A 14,771-nucleotide genomic window follows, 5' to 3' on the forward strand; every position below is an offset into this window, starting at 1 on the left:
GAACCACGCTGGCACATAACTAGGGTCTCACCCCGTGAACCACGCTGGCACCATGTGCAGTCAGGATAAAAGGTCCATGACTGTATATAGACTCATCGATAAGATCATTAAGGGGGCATTGCCTGCGACCCCACAAAGCCATTTAGAGGGCACATGTGGATTGTACGCACCAAGGGAATATAGATATTGTCTGTAGGTGACATTACATCAAACTCTGCTCCACGCACGTGAGGTGTTAGTTTGGACACCAATAATCAGCCTTCCACTAATCAATAAATTTGTATAACCCCTTTCTAGGAATATTTGAATAAGACCGGTTGCAGGATTTGGGAATGTTTAGCTGCAAAGAGAAGACTTAATAGCTGTCTACAAATATCTCAAGGGCTGTCACATTGTAGAGGGATCATCTTTATTCTCATTTGCACCAGGAAAGACTAGAAGCAATGGGATGAAACTGAATGGGAGGAGACACAGATTAGATATTAGAAAAAAACTTTTTGACAGAGTGATCAATGAGTGGAACAAGCTGCCACGAGAAGTGTTGAGTTCTCCTTCAATGGAAGTCTTCAAGCAGAGGCTGGACAGACATCTGTCTGGGATAATTTAGCAAATCCTGCATTGAGCAGGGGGTTGGACCAGATGATCCCTTCCAACTCTACCATTTTATGAATATTTGTAAGCTCAAATTTTTATTTGCAAACGTTCCTAAACTTTATCAATCGACAACCTTTTTAAATTGGCGAAGCAGCGTTGACGTTTATTACATCTCATTTCCATTTGTCAGTGTTGCTTGCCATTATTACAGCAAGTAGAAAATATTAAGCATTAAAAAGGGGCTCTCCAGCAAAACCCACTCCCACATTAGTCCTGGCAAAGTGGATCCGGGTGTCAGCGCCGCTCTCCTCCCATTACAGTATTGAATGGAGATGGGCAACCACTGTATGAAAATGGTAACGCAGGCTCTGATACAACATACCCCTCGTGCAGCCAAGAGCGAGGCACGTACACCCGAGGCGAGACGCAAATGACACGCAACTAGAAAAGTGCGCACGCTATCAACCATCGTAGGTAAACACCAGCGCACACATGGCGGCCGACGCTGGACCTGAATTATGCTGAATGTTGAGCCTCGCCCATCCCAGATGTTCCTGGGGCGAATACGAGGGGTTTTGCCCTATACGGCGGCTCAGAGGTCACAAATGAACACAAGGCAGCGATTAGGTGAATTCATCTTGATTTTTTTTTTTTAATAGTTTGCATATACAGATGTTTCATCCACACTTCACACTCTTTGAGAGTAGAGATCCATGTCCGATTATAACATGCGTCAGAAGATAGCGGCCGTCCGTCTGGCTCAGCGCTCACATGACCGCTGTGTATCCGAATCGTACATCTTAGGAGGTTTAAAAAAAATTAACATGGCAGAAAAAAAAAGGGCATCGCCGTATGTAGCAGCAATGAATTACCAACCCCGAAATTACAGAACCAGATTCAAGTTACATCCAGGGAGCGGCTCGGGCCCGAGTCTAAAACACCGAACTGAGCCCGTCCGTCCCTTCTAACGCAGAAACTGAGAAATCAGTCGCTTTTTTTGTAATTGTTTTTTTTTTCTTTTTACACCAAACGGGAAGCGTATAAAAAGTGCTGTTCATTTTCATCATTAATCGTGTAGTGCTACTAGTGCTCGACACTGGACATCAGGACCGGGCTCTGATTCAGGACGTCGCCAACTAAGGCTACAACTCTAGCCTCTTCATTATTTTTTTTTTTTTTTTTTAGTTTAGATATTTTACAATAAAAGAATGAAAATTAATCGGAGGCAACAGACATGTTCTAGGCTGGAGTCTAAAACTGGTGAAGTAAAATTGGCCCTCGTGAGTGAAGGAAAGCTATTAAATAGTCCAGCGATTTATGGTGTTTTCTACCGCACCCAAAAAGGAAAGGGTATTAAAAAAAAAGCTGCAATTATGACATCTCTGAGAAGGCTGCAGATATCCAAAAAAAAAAAAAAAAAAATACAAGGAGAAAAACAAAAAAAAAAAAAAAAAAGTTAATCTGAAGGAAACCCCTGTGTTTGCTGTCCCAGGGCCGAGTCGCATGTTCTGCTCTCACTCTCCAGAATCCTATGTCACAGTTCAGACCGAGCGCTTCTGGATCCACTATCGGGAGGAACACAAGCTTTTCTCACTACAATCAGTCACACGTTAGCAGGAAAGGAAGTGACGGCTCAATTCATGCCCGGGCCCCCAAAATTGAATGAACTTGGCACAACTGGAGCATTGAACTTGTATCCTCCATGTTTCTCGATCATTTTAGATTCTGCAGAGAAAGAAAAAGGATCAGCAACTTAAGAAAAATAAAGTCATCATCATGAAACTATAGAACAGGGACAACCCAAGGCAATGTGGGGAACCAATGAAATATTCCTGCAGGGTAAATCATGGAGGTTTTCCAGTGTATATGGCTGCATGCCTCGGTATCTATAATAACTGCATGTTTGCTTGTTTTTTTGTTTACTATAAATGTTGGCACCTACAGAGATGTCTTTATTTTTACTTTGGATTAAGGTCGGGCCATGAAATGTGAGATCACCGTTACAGCCCCGATCTCGGCCTCCGGTGGCGACCTTACCATGAGCCGCCCGCCTCTGATCTGCCAGCGTTGCGATGTCCTGTAACTGCTTTCCTTGTTCTTCATTTAGTCCTTGAGTGAGAGTCTGATACCAGGCCGGGTCCTGACCCTGCAACTCTGAAACATCCACATGGTGATTACTCACACTACCACGACGGATCTACATAAAACGTGCAGGACTCGGGGATCACTGCCACTTACTCTGAAATATAGCTTTAAAGATCTGATATTCATCTACGGGGTTATCTTCATCGTCTATTAGAGTATTATAACCCTCCAGTGCCGTCTCATCCGCATCGTCTTCTTCCCAATCTTCATCATCCCCGTCTTCTCCCGCCTGCTTGGCCAACATCTCCAGGTATTCCTGACCATCCTCATCTATGTCATCCTCATCACTACCAAGTTCTGAAATTGGAATCAAGTAGTTATAACCCGGACACAGACCAGCAACTTCTTCCTCATCAGGGGCAGTGAGACAGGCCGCCGCTCCATGAGCAAGATAAATGGTGCAAAACTTTGTCCTAAAGTTTGCTGAGATCTCCGTAAACTTTAGGGAATTTCTCAGCTCAATCAGTGCAGCTGCTGAACACAAAAAAACTGATGTCATTGCTGGAAAATCCAGCAAGAAGTAATATCAAATAATTTGTACCAATTGTTCCAGAGCCAGCCTTATCCTTGCCGACCTCCACTCTTGCACCCTAACCAAAAAAAACAAAGATTTTGCAGGGGGAGGACACATTCGGCAATGCACGGCTGCTGCATGGGAAACCATGTGCAGATGAATGGCTGGAATACACGGGGAACTGAGCAGCTCATCGTGAGAGGTGCCCGGTGAGACAAGCTCACCTATTACATCCACATGGCACAAACAATTTGTGAAGTGTAGAAAAGTAAGCCCTCCAGTTAGAAAAGGACTTGTACGAGAAATCAACTGTGCCCAGCCTTGGCGTTTCTCACCAGCTTCATCTTCCTCTTCACCATCCTCTTCGTCATCACTGTCGTTTTCTTGCTCTGCATGGCAGGCGTAAGCTCTCTTCAGACCATTAAATAAGAGAATAAAAGCTGGCAAAATTTGTGTTGAGACCTCAGCCAATATTTGGGGTCTCTGTTCAAGTTCTATAAGTGCGCAAAGTCCCAGGACGCAGATCTTACGATCGTGTAACCTGCAGAGAGGAAGAAGCTGTCATTAGACCTCTTATGAAACCAAACATGGCGGCTGTACCCAGCAAAGCTCGAGACGGGTAGGACCCGCCATGGACCGTGCGGCACTCACCCTAGGAAGCAGTCCACGTCGTTCAGCCACTGCTTGATGAAGTGGTTAGTGACGGGCTCTACTGTATTGGGGAAGCGCAGGTTTTCCAGGGTGTTGAGAAGGAGGGGAGGACTATAGTACAAAGCAGCTATGGCCACCTGGAGGCACATTGTTCTCAGCTCACTCGTCTTCACTTCTCGGGTTAACCTCTCCAGAGCAGCTTCAACGAATAATGGGATGCACTGCAACAGGAAAAGTCAGGACACAGCTGAAAACCGATGACAAACATGGAGAGCGGCTGCACCAGAGGACTACAACAGAGAAACACGGAGGGAGAGCGGCTGCACCGGAGGACTACAACAGAGAAACACGGAGGGAGAGCGGCTGCACCAGAGGACTACAACAGAGAAACACGGTGGGAGAGCGGCTGCACCAGAGGACTACAACAGAGAAACACGGAGGGAGAGCGGCTGCACCAGAGGACTACAACAGAGAAACACGGAGGGAGAGCGGCTGCACCAGAGGACTACAACAGAGAAACACGGAGGGAGAGAGGCTGCACCAGAGGACTACAACAGAGAAACACGGTGGGAGAGCGGCTGCACCAGAGGACTACAACAGAGAAACACGGAGGGAGAGCGGCTGCACCAGAGGACTACAACAGAGAAACACGGAGGGAGAGCGGCTGCACCAGAGGACTACAACAGAGAAACACGGAGGGAGAGAGGCTGCACCAGAGGACTACAACAGAGAAACACGGAGGGAGAGAGGCTGCACCAGAGGACTACAACAGAGAAACACGGAGGGAGAGAGGCTGCACCAGAGGACTACAACAGAGAAACACGGAGGGAGAGGGGCTGCACCAGAGGACTACAACAGAGAAACACGGAGGGAGAGAGGCTGCACCAGAGGACTACAACAGAGAAACACGGAGGGGGAGAGGCTGCACCAGAGGACTACAACAGAGAAACACGGAGGGAGAGAGGCTGCACCAGAGGACTACAACAGAGAAACACGGAGGGGGAGAGGCTGCACCAGAGGACTACAACAGAGAAACACGGAGGGAGAGAGGCTGCACCAGAGGACTACAACAGAGAAACACGGAGGGAGAGAGGCTGCACCAGAGGACTACAACAGAGAAACACGGAGGGAGAGAGGCTGCACCAGAGGACTACAACAGAGAAACACGGAGGGAGAGAGGCTGCACCAGAGGACTACAACAGAGAAACACGGAGGGAGAGAGGCTGCACCAGAGGACTACAACAGAGAAACACGGAGGGAGAGAGGCTGCACCAGAGGACTACAACAGAGAAACACGGAGGGAGAGAGGCTGCACCAGAGGACTACGGCAGAGAAGCACGGAGGGGAGAGAAGCTGCACCAGAGGACTACAACAGAAAACCACAGGCTGCACCAGAGGACTACGGCAGATGAACACGGAGGGAGAGAGGCTGCACCAGAGGACTACGGCCGAGAAACAGAGGGAGAGAGGCTGCACCAGAGGACTACAACAGAGAAACACAGGCTGCACCAGAGGACTACAACAGAGAAACACGGAGGAAGAGAGGCTGCACCAGAGGTCTGTGGGCGAGAAACATGGAGGGAGCATGTACCAGAGGACTGTGAGAACCTGCCCCAGAGGACTGTAAAAGAGTGAGAGCCTGCACCAGAGGATTGCGGCCAAAAAACATGGAGGCAGAGAGCCTGCACCAGAGAACTGCGGCCGAGAAACACGGAGAGAGCCTGCACCAGAGGACTGCGGCCAAGAAACACGGAGAGAGCCTGCACCAGAGGACTGCGGCCAAGAAACACGGAGAGAGCCTGCACCAGACGACTGCGGCCAAGAAACACGGAGAGAGCCTGCACCAGACGACTGCGGCCGAGAATCATGGAGAGAGCCTGCACCAGACGACTGCGGCCGAGAATCATGGAGAGAGCCTGCACCAGACGACTGCGGCCGAGAATCATGGAGAGAGCCTGCACCAGACGACTGCGGCCGAGAATCATGGAGAGAGCCTGCACCAGACGACTGCGGCCGAGAATCATGGAGAGAGCCTGCACCAGACGACTGCGGCCGAGAATCATGGAGAGAGCCTGCACCAGACGACTGCGGCCGAGAATCATGGAGAGAGCCTGCACCAGACGACTGCGGCCGAGAATCATGGAGAGAGCCTGCACCAGACGACTGCGGCCGAGAATCATGGAGAGAGCCTGCACCAGACGACTGCGGCCGAGAATCATGGAGAGAGCCTGCACCAGACGACTGCGGCCGAGAATCATGGAGAGAGCCTGCACCAGACGACTGCGGCCGAGAATCATGGAGAGAGCCTGCACCAGACGACTGCGGCCGAGAATCATGGAGAGAGCCTGCACCAGACGACTGCGGCCGAGAATCATGGAGAGAGCCTGCACCAGACGACTGCGGCCGAGAATCATGGAGAGAGCCTGCACCAGACGACTGCGGCCGAGAATCATGGAGAGAGCCTGCACCAGACGACTGCGGCCGAGAATCATGGAGAGAGCCTGCACCAGACGACTGCGGCCGAGAAACACGGAGAGAGCCTGCACCAGAGGGGGCTGCTGTCACAACTGGTACACATGGACAGCAGCAGTCACGTACATGGTCTGATAAACATGGAAAATACAACGTTTCAGAGATGACCACCAGAAATTGCCTTTAAGGCCAGTGTGAGTGAAATATGATGGACCTGAAAATCCATTGCAGCAAATCTGGTCTGGATGAGGGCGATGATACAGGTCTGCGCTCACCTGGTCAATGCCGCGTCCTTTACACTGTATGACGACGACTTCTAACAGTTTTGCTGCGTGACATTCTGCGTCTTCTCCGGCCACACCTGTCAGCACCTGGAGGGAAACGTGTACGTCAGGCCGAGTTCACACGTACACATTGGAAGAACGGGCCGGTCACGTCCATAGGTTGCCAATTGCAGACATGACTGACCGTGCGTGTGGCTGCTCCAAAGACGGGGGCCAGAGCTGCCCTAAACGTGCCACCTGGTTACAGAACAGTGCCTGCTCCATCTCCCAGAGACCAGTGTGGGACGTCGGACATGTGCACTGGTTAGAATGGTTCCTTACCTTTTTGCACATACTGTAGATCATCTCCAGGTACTTGGTGTCGGACAGGAGGGTGTCCGTGTCCACAGTGACATAATTGTGCAGCAGCGGCATCATATCTGTTAGGGCAGGACACAAGTCAGCTTTACCAGCGTTATCACGGCTTTATCACGGCTTTTAATTCTAGTTGCTAAAAGAAATTCTGAACTTTCGTAAAAAAATAAATTTAATCCAAATTCTGCTTGTGCGTGCTCCTTCCACGAGGGCTTGTGTCTGTGGCCGAGCTGTGTTTATGAAATTTTGGGGATAGATGTAAAGTTTTGTATATTGTGGCAGAAGTGCAGAAAAAAAACAAAACACAATTTTGGCGTTTAAATTGTTTTTCCTTTATGACATTTTGCATGCAGGCTAAATATTATATGCTTAACACTTTAACTACTTTTAAGAAAAAATCCATTCTGCCATCCATTTTTTAGTTTCCTTTTTATGGCGCTTGCCCTGCAGTATAAATGGCCCACATTTTACCATTTTGGGCACGGGGGGGGGTATTTGATACGCTGCCGATTTAGCACGTTTGCCACCTACAAAGAATGGAGAGGTCTGTAAATAAATCACATTGTAGGATTCTTACTTAATTAAATTGATTTTATTGCAGGAAGTAAGTATTTGGTCATCAACCAACCAGCAAAGATTCTGGTTCTCACAGACCCGTTCTTTTTCTTTAAGAAGCCTCCTACTCTGCACTCATTACCTGGTATAATTGCACCTGTTTGATCTCGTTACCTGTATAACAGACACCTGTCCACATACTTAATCACTCCAACCTCGCCACCAAGGCCAAGACCAAAGAGCTGTCTAAGGACACCAGAGACAAAATTAGACCTGCACAAGGCTGGGATGGGCTACAGAACAATAGGCAAGCAGCTGGGTGAGAAGCAGCAACTGTTGGTGCAATTACTAGAAAATGGAAGAAACACAAGGTGACTATCAATCTTCCTCAGTCTGGGGCTCCATGCAAGATCTCACCTCGTGGAGTAAGGATGACTCGGAGAAAGGTCAGGAATCAGCCCAAAACTACACAGGAGGACCTGGTCAGTGACCTGGAGAGCGCTGGGACCACAGTCTCAAACATTACTCCGCCATGGATTAAAATCCTCTTGGGCAACCAAGGTCCCCCTGCCCATGCCAGCACATGTCCAGGCCCGTTTGAAGTTCACCAATGACCATCTGGATGAACCAGAGGAGGCATGGGAGAAGGTCATGTCGTCAGATGAGACGAAAATAGAATTTTGTTTTCAACTCCACTTGCCGCATTAGGAGGAAGAAGGATGAGTACAACCTTAAGAAAACCATCCCAACCGTGAAGCATGGTGGGGGAAACCTCATACTGCAAAGCGGACAGGACAACTGCAACGTATTGAAGGGAGGATGGATGGGTTCATGTATCACAAGATTTTGACCAACAACCTCCTTCCCTCGGGGTAAGAGCATTGAAGATGGGTCATGGCTGGGTCTTCTATCATGACAATGAACTGAAACATACAGGCAGGGCAACTAAGGAGTGTCTCCGTAAGATGCATTACAAGGTCCTAGAGTCGCCTAGCCAGTCTCCAGACCTGAACTCATAGGAAATCTTTGGAGGAGCTGAAACTCAATGTTGTCCAGCGACAGCCCAGAAACCTGAAAGATCTGGAGAAGATCTGAATGGAGGAGGGGGCCAAAATCCCTGCTGCAGAGTGTGCACACCTGGCCAAGAACTACATGAAACGTCTGACCTCTAACTGCAAACAAAGGTTTCTGCACCAAAAATTAAGTTCTTCATGTAATAAAATTCTAATTAATTATATACAGATCATACAATGCGATTTTCTGGATTTTATCTTTTGATTCTGTCTCTCACAGGTGAAGTGTACCTACGATAAAAATTACAGACCTCTCCATTCTTTGAAGGCGGCAAAACTTACAAAATCAGAAGAGTATCGCGTGTGTCTATATACACACACACACCATCCTGTTTTTCGATATGGGTACACTGTAGGGGTGGGGGTGTCTGCGTTTTCTCAGCCTGTCTCACCTGTGAAGTAATCAAATCCGTCCTGCTGAAACACCTCGAAGACCAGCGGTAAGAGCTGCCACATCTGAGCAGACACCTGCTGGCAGGTGAGACTGTGTGCCAGGGAGAAGATCTCTTCATAAAACTCTACAGACAGAAGGACCAGGAGTCAATGACAGATCCCTAAACCCACCGGGCTGCGCGTGCGTCGGCCGAGGCTCACCTAGAACGTGCTGCTGCAGAACCGTGCCGATGACTTGCAGGCAGATTCCCTCCAGCTGCTGTGTGATCTGAGGAATGAGACAAGAGACGCTCAGCGGCCCCAGACCATACACCCAACACACAATATCGGTCCACGGTCTGACAACTCTGCCCACCTCTTTATGATCCTCCACAACGCTTAGCAGGGTGTCGATAGTGTTGAGGATTCCCATGGCTGTGACGGCTTTATCATCGCTGCCCTCCTCGTCAGGACCCGTCTGGATAACCTGATTGAACGTCATTGCCTGGAAAAGAAACGTTCAGAGACAGCAATAAGATATCAATGAAAGCCTCGATCCGGTGTCCATCCGGTCGTGTCTGAGAGGTCGGAGGCTGGCCAGTGGTGGAGCGTCCAGGGGACGTCACTAGACCAGTACTATGATCTCAGGATTCTCTTGGGCCGCCGGATTTGTGTGAGCAAAGCAGCCGACCAGCAAGACGCCAGTGAGCAGCTTTACCAGACACAGACTGGCACTGTGCACACTGCCCGGCAGCCCCAGATGCACAACGTCGTGTATTACACCCACCGTGCCCCAAGCCCCTATATATTCGCCATCAGTACGTAAAGCACCAGCCATGGCAATATGCCGCCTCTTCCGGCCGGACTCACCAGGTGCTGCGTCATTTCCACCGCTATGGGCGTCACCTCCTCGCTGTACTCGCAGATCATCTTCTGAATTACATTGGTGAGGTCGTCGTTCTCTGTCTCCCGGATGATGTGCAGCAAGGCCTGCATGACCGGCCTGATGAAGGGGGCGATGTATTCCTTGGCTGTAAAGTAACAGCGGCATTATTACATGTGCCGTATACCGAAGCGACTGACTACAGAGATTAGTAGGGATTGATAAATAATCCGTGTCCCCTCGTTAGCTGGCGGGAGGAAATCCACTGTACCGCTTTCCTTCCAAGTTATAAATCTGTCTCCAGCCACCCCTAGGGGGTGCTCACCTCGCTAGAAGCCCCTCAGCTCCTAGACATGTGTGGTGGGATGTAGCTACCAGCAGTGGGCTACGGCCACCATTGCATGCAGCCCGCAGCCATGTTGCTGGACGCACCTTTCTCCTGATTGCTGATGAGAACCTGGAGGGCGATGGCGGCTTCCACCTTCACGGGCATCTCCCGGTCATCGATGAGGCAGCGTCTGGTCAGCTCCAGAGCAGTCTGCAGGTTTTGGTCATTCTTGAACTTTACTTCACAGAAATAGTGAAGAACCCAACATGCCTGCAGAAAAAGCGGACAAGTCAGAGGAAGCCCCCATACTGTTATATGGCGACATGTGGGAGAAGTCGGAGGCCGGCCAGTGGTGGAGCGTCCAGCAGACGTCACTAGACCAGTACTATGATCTCACCATTATCTTGGCTCTTAGGTTTTGTGTGAGCAGAGCAGTCCCCCAGCAAGACGCTGGCAGACAGCTTTACCAGACACAGACTGACACTGTGCACACAGTCCTGCAGCCGCCCTGGAGATCTGCGTCGCCCACCAACACCCTGCAGCTTACCCTCGCCCGCATGTAGCCCAGCTCGCTGCTGAAGAGGGGGAACACGTGATTCTGCAGCATGAACTCCATCTGGTCCTTGTAGATCTTTTTCTGTAAGAAAGTAAGAATGTGAGAAGGTGCCGATGCCATGTTGTACCCGTCACACGACTCCGACCACTGCACGCATTATGTCAGGGCGGGATACGGACAAATTGCGGCATAATAAGAGCTCGGCTAAGCTTATGGGAGCAAGGGTTAGATGGCCACAAGCTTACTGTTTCCAGCAACCAGCAGAATAGGGAGTTGAGCTCTGGAGTAACACAGAAGGAATACAAGTAATCCCCATCACTACAGTCTATAGCCCACAGAACATGTCGCCGACCATCTCCGTCACACTCACCTTCAGCAAGATTTCCGCCAATGAGCCGATCATATGGAGAGCGCCATCCTTCTTTCGGGGATCTGCTGTGGGCTCCGTTAAAATCTGATAACAGAATCCCATAGTCTTCTGTAAGACCTGGAGCAAAAACAAAGAAACGTCAAAAAAGAGGAATGACCTTAAAACCAGCAACAAGTCACAAGGGAGGAAACTGAGCTCAGGTCACAAATCCCCCCCCTCCACGGCTTAAAGGAGAAAAGCTTCAGCGTCAGGTGACGTTCGCTGTGTGACTGCAGACGTATGAATCCCCCGGCATACACAGGGGTGATTCACAAGTGACAGCGCGACTGCAGACTCGGATCGGCTTTGGCTGGACAACCCCTGTAATTCTTCACCACTGAAGTTCTCCGCTTACTGTGAGGGAATGGAAACTGCTCTTACAGCCAGGCTGGTAAAGCCTTAGGCCGGGGTCACATTGCGTTATGGCAGTCCATTAGACGGGCTGCGTTACACACCGGCATAACGCGGTGTATCGCAGTCCGTTAACGCTGTCACTGACCCTCATTATCGGCGCATCGTGATGCATGCCTTAAAGCGGCATGCGCTCGCAATATGCCGTCACTCAGTGACAGAGCCTCAGACGCAGGCTGCAGCGTCTAAGGCTCCGTCATCGCTAGCACACATGAATCATCAGCGCTAGCGGGTATAGCATAACGCGATCGCTTTATGCTATACCGTTAACGCAGCCCGTCAACGCAATATGAACCTGGCCTTAGTTGTGATCACCAAACCGGACGGTTTCCTACAATGAATCTGAAACCGCATCAGTCCAGTCACATCCACTCACCTCTGCTCACAGGAGCAATTCACTGACCGCAAGCAAATAACTGAAATAAATGATGATCGTGCAGTCAATCTCGAGAGAACCAGAAAAAAGCAAAATCGAGATGTTCCCAGAGCAGAAGACGCAACGACAGTAAGTAATGCCCAGATATGTCCCAGTAAGAGAATGAAGGGACATATCTGCCACACTCCACCCTACCTCTTTCCTCTTACTGCAGGACGTGAAGAGCAGCGTCTGCGCCGCGGTCGTGGGGGAGATGAAATCCTCGAACACATCTAAGAAGAGAGAAGTGATCAGAGAACCCTTGGCCTGCGGACCCCCACACAGAACTGGAGCCCATTTCAGATCTCCGAGCCTTAATGCCCCTCGTGGATAGATCCGCCAGACGGTCAGGGTTCGATCCCCAGCAGCTGAGTGTCAATTGCTGTAACCCGCTAAATACTGCTGTCAATCACTGACGGCAGCATTAGCATTGCCATGGTGGCACCCATGATGTCCAAACACCCAGAGCACGAGGGGTTCCATCTGCTCATCGGGTAAGTGCTGCAACCGGCTGTATTTCTGTAGATAATCAAATAATTGAAAGCTCAGGGGCTTAAAAAAAAAAAAAAAAAAAAAGCAAAAACTCGCATCACTTTAGGCAAGTCTGGAAGCCACATATATAAAAGTCCAAAGTATAAGAAGGCGTCTGACATTACAGCTGGGGTCAGACTGACGGGCGCCCGGCCCAATTATCTTACCGAATTTCATGCGGATATATTCATAGGGGTCTTCCTGCCAGAGCTCCTCGTCAGAGTCTGTGTAACACATCAGGGGGAAGATGACGTCCTGGATGATGCCCTGAGGTCAGGGGAAAAGTCAAAGATTAGATCCAGCAGCAGAAGGCGACCATCCAGGAGCTGCCGGGGCACAACGCTCACCTGGATGTGCGGCTTCAGGTTCCTCCACGTCACCGCGTGGGACACCCCCTGGTTCAGATAGTTCAGCGTTTGTTGCAGGACTCGTGGAGCCATGTATTGCTTCTCCTTATACTGATACAGAACCTTCAGCAGAACCTAAAAGTGAAAAGTGACGTCAGCAGCACACCAACACTGTGCACACACCTATAAGGCAGAGCTCTACCAGCCGCACGCGGACACTGTGCACTAGGGTGACCGGATCTCATATGGGGTGGGGGAAAAAAAAAGTCAGAATCTTGTTCGTCTGGACCCCACAAAACGTTTCCCCTTTCCAGATATTGAGATAGCCAAAATTTGAGCTCGATCAAACGACGTTAACCCGTGACGCTCGTCGCTCAAAGTTTGAAAAAATCCAAATTGAGGTATTTTAAGATTTAGGTATTTTGCATAGTCTGTTAGACTATAAAGAATGTGACAACAACATTGCAGAAATAGCCCTGACCAAATTTCCGAACCATTTGTGGTATTTGAATGCAGAGTTGGTGGGATTATCGTTTTTTGATCCCACCATTACAGACAATGAAAAGTTGTTAATGGCTAATAAATTGCTCAGTAGCACAGATGAACCATCAGAGCACGCTAGGGTTGTAAATCCAAAAGTTAGGAAAGAAAAATTAAAAGAGGTAGGAAGTAACCGACTTTAATGACCTTCTGACAAAAGATGAAGAACAAAAGCAATATGTCCTGCAAGTTGTAAGCAAATTCTGACGTTTCAAAAACTACTTTAACAAAAGCTCTAGAATAGATTAGATAACAATGTAAAATTATCAACTCGTGTAGGTTAGCGTGCTCTGATGGTTCATCTGTGCTACTGAGCAATTTATTAGCCATTAACAACTTTTCATTGTCTGTAATGGTGGGATCAAAAAACGATAATCCCACCAACTCTGCATTCAAATACCACAAATGGTTCGAAAATTTGGTCAGGGCTATTTCTGCAATGTTGTTGTCACATTCTTTATAGTCTAACAGACTATGCAAAATACCTAAATCTTAAAATACCTCAATTTGGATTTTTTCAAACTTTGAGCGACGAGCGGCGCGGGTTAACGTCGTTTGATCGAGCTCAAATTTTGGCTCTCTCAATATCTGGAAAGGGGAAACGTTTTGTGGGGTCCAGACGGACAAAATTCCGACATCGATTTTTTGCGGTCACCCTACTGTGCACACACACACCTATTAGGCACACCTCTACCCGCCGCACGCAGACACTGCACACACACCTAGAAGGCAGAGTTCTACCAGCCACACGCTGACACTGCACACCTATAAAGCAGAGCTCAACCAGCCGCACGCTGACACTGTGCACACACCTATTAGGCACGGTTCTACCCGCCGCACGCAGACACTGCACACACAGCTAGAAGGCAGAGTTCTACCAGCCACACGCTGACACTGCACACCTATAAAGCAGAGCTCAACCAGCCGCACGCTGACACTGTGCACACACCTATTAGGCACGCCTCTACCCGCCGCACGCAGACACTGCACACACACCTAGAAGGCAGAGTTCTACCAGCCACACGCTGACACTGCACACCTATAAAGCAGAGCTCAACCAGCCGCACGCTGACACTGTGCACACACCTATTAGGCACGCCTCTACCCGCCGCACGCAGACACTGCACACACAGCTAGAAGGCAGAGTTCTACCAGCCACACGCTGACACTGCACACCTATAAAGCAGAGCTCAACCAGCCGCACGCTGACACTGTGCACACACCTATTAGGCACGGTTCTACCCGCCGCACACACACCTATAAGGCAGAGCTCTACCAGCCGCACACTGACACTGTGCACACACACCTATTAGGCTCGGCTCTACCCGCCGCACACA

The 14,771-nt window shown here is 49.5% G+C and overlaps 1 protein-coding gene and 2 non-coding genes across 3 annotated transcripts in view; all 3 read right to left on the reverse strand.

Annotated features, from left to right (window-relative positions):
• Positions 1-1,217: 1,217 nt before the first annotated feature.
• The window catches only part of IPO7 (importin 7), a 28,454-nt gene continuing 14,900 nt past the window's right edge, over positions 1,218-14,771 (reverse strand). Inside the window, exons 8-24 of the mRNA XM_073561640.1 lie at positions 12,895-13,029; positions 12,715-12,814; positions 12,173-12,249; positions 11,152-11,268; positions 10,773-10,862; positions 10,330-10,495; positions 9,885-10,045; positions 9,391-9,519; positions 9,237-9,303; positions 9,035-9,160; positions 6,982-7,079; positions 6,652-6,747; positions 3,905-4,125; positions 3,589-3,794; positions 2,833-3,036; positions 2,632-2,748; positions 1,218-2,319 (exon numbers count right to left, since the gene is read on the reverse strand). Of these exons, the coding sequence (XP_073417741.1) occupies positions 2,228-2,319; positions 2,632-2,748; positions 2,833-3,036; positions 3,589-3,794; positions 3,905-4,125; positions 6,652-6,747; positions 6,982-7,079; positions 9,035-9,160; positions 9,237-9,303; positions 9,391-9,519; positions 9,885-10,045; positions 10,330-10,495; positions 10,773-10,862; positions 11,152-11,268; positions 12,173-12,249; positions 12,715-12,814; positions 12,895-13,029 (2,202 nt within the window). The 3' untranslated portion in view covers positions 1,218-2,227. The remainder of the gene's footprint in view (positions 2,320-2,631; positions 2,749-2,832; positions 3,037-3,588; positions 3,795-3,904; positions 4,126-6,651; positions 6,748-6,981; positions 7,080-9,034; positions 9,161-9,236; positions 9,304-9,390; positions 9,520-9,884; positions 10,046-10,329; positions 10,496-10,772; positions 10,863-11,151; positions 11,269-12,172; positions 12,250-12,714; positions 12,815-12,894; positions 13,030-14,771) is intronic.
• On the reverse strand, positions 9,587-9,766 carry LOC141074109 (small nucleolar RNA SNORA23). The gene has a single exon (XR_012227130.1). It is a non-coding gene; the product is annotated as a small nucleolar RNA SNORA23 (small nucleolar RNA).
• On the reverse strand, positions 10,547-10,726 carry LOC141074110 (small nucleolar RNA SNORA23). Its single transcript, XR_012227131.1, has one exon. It is a non-coding gene; the product is annotated as a small nucleolar RNA SNORA23 (small nucleolar RNA).

The sequence above is a fragment of the Dendrobates tinctorius genome, unplaced genomic scaffold (genome assembly GCF_039654945.1).
Source record: "Dendrobates tinctorius isolate UK_male_01 unplaced genomic scaffold, ASM3965494v1 ptg000323l, whole genome shotgun sequence".
NCBI lineage: Eukaryota > Metazoa > Chordata > Amphibia > Anura > Dendrobatidae > Dendrobates > Dendrobates tinctorius.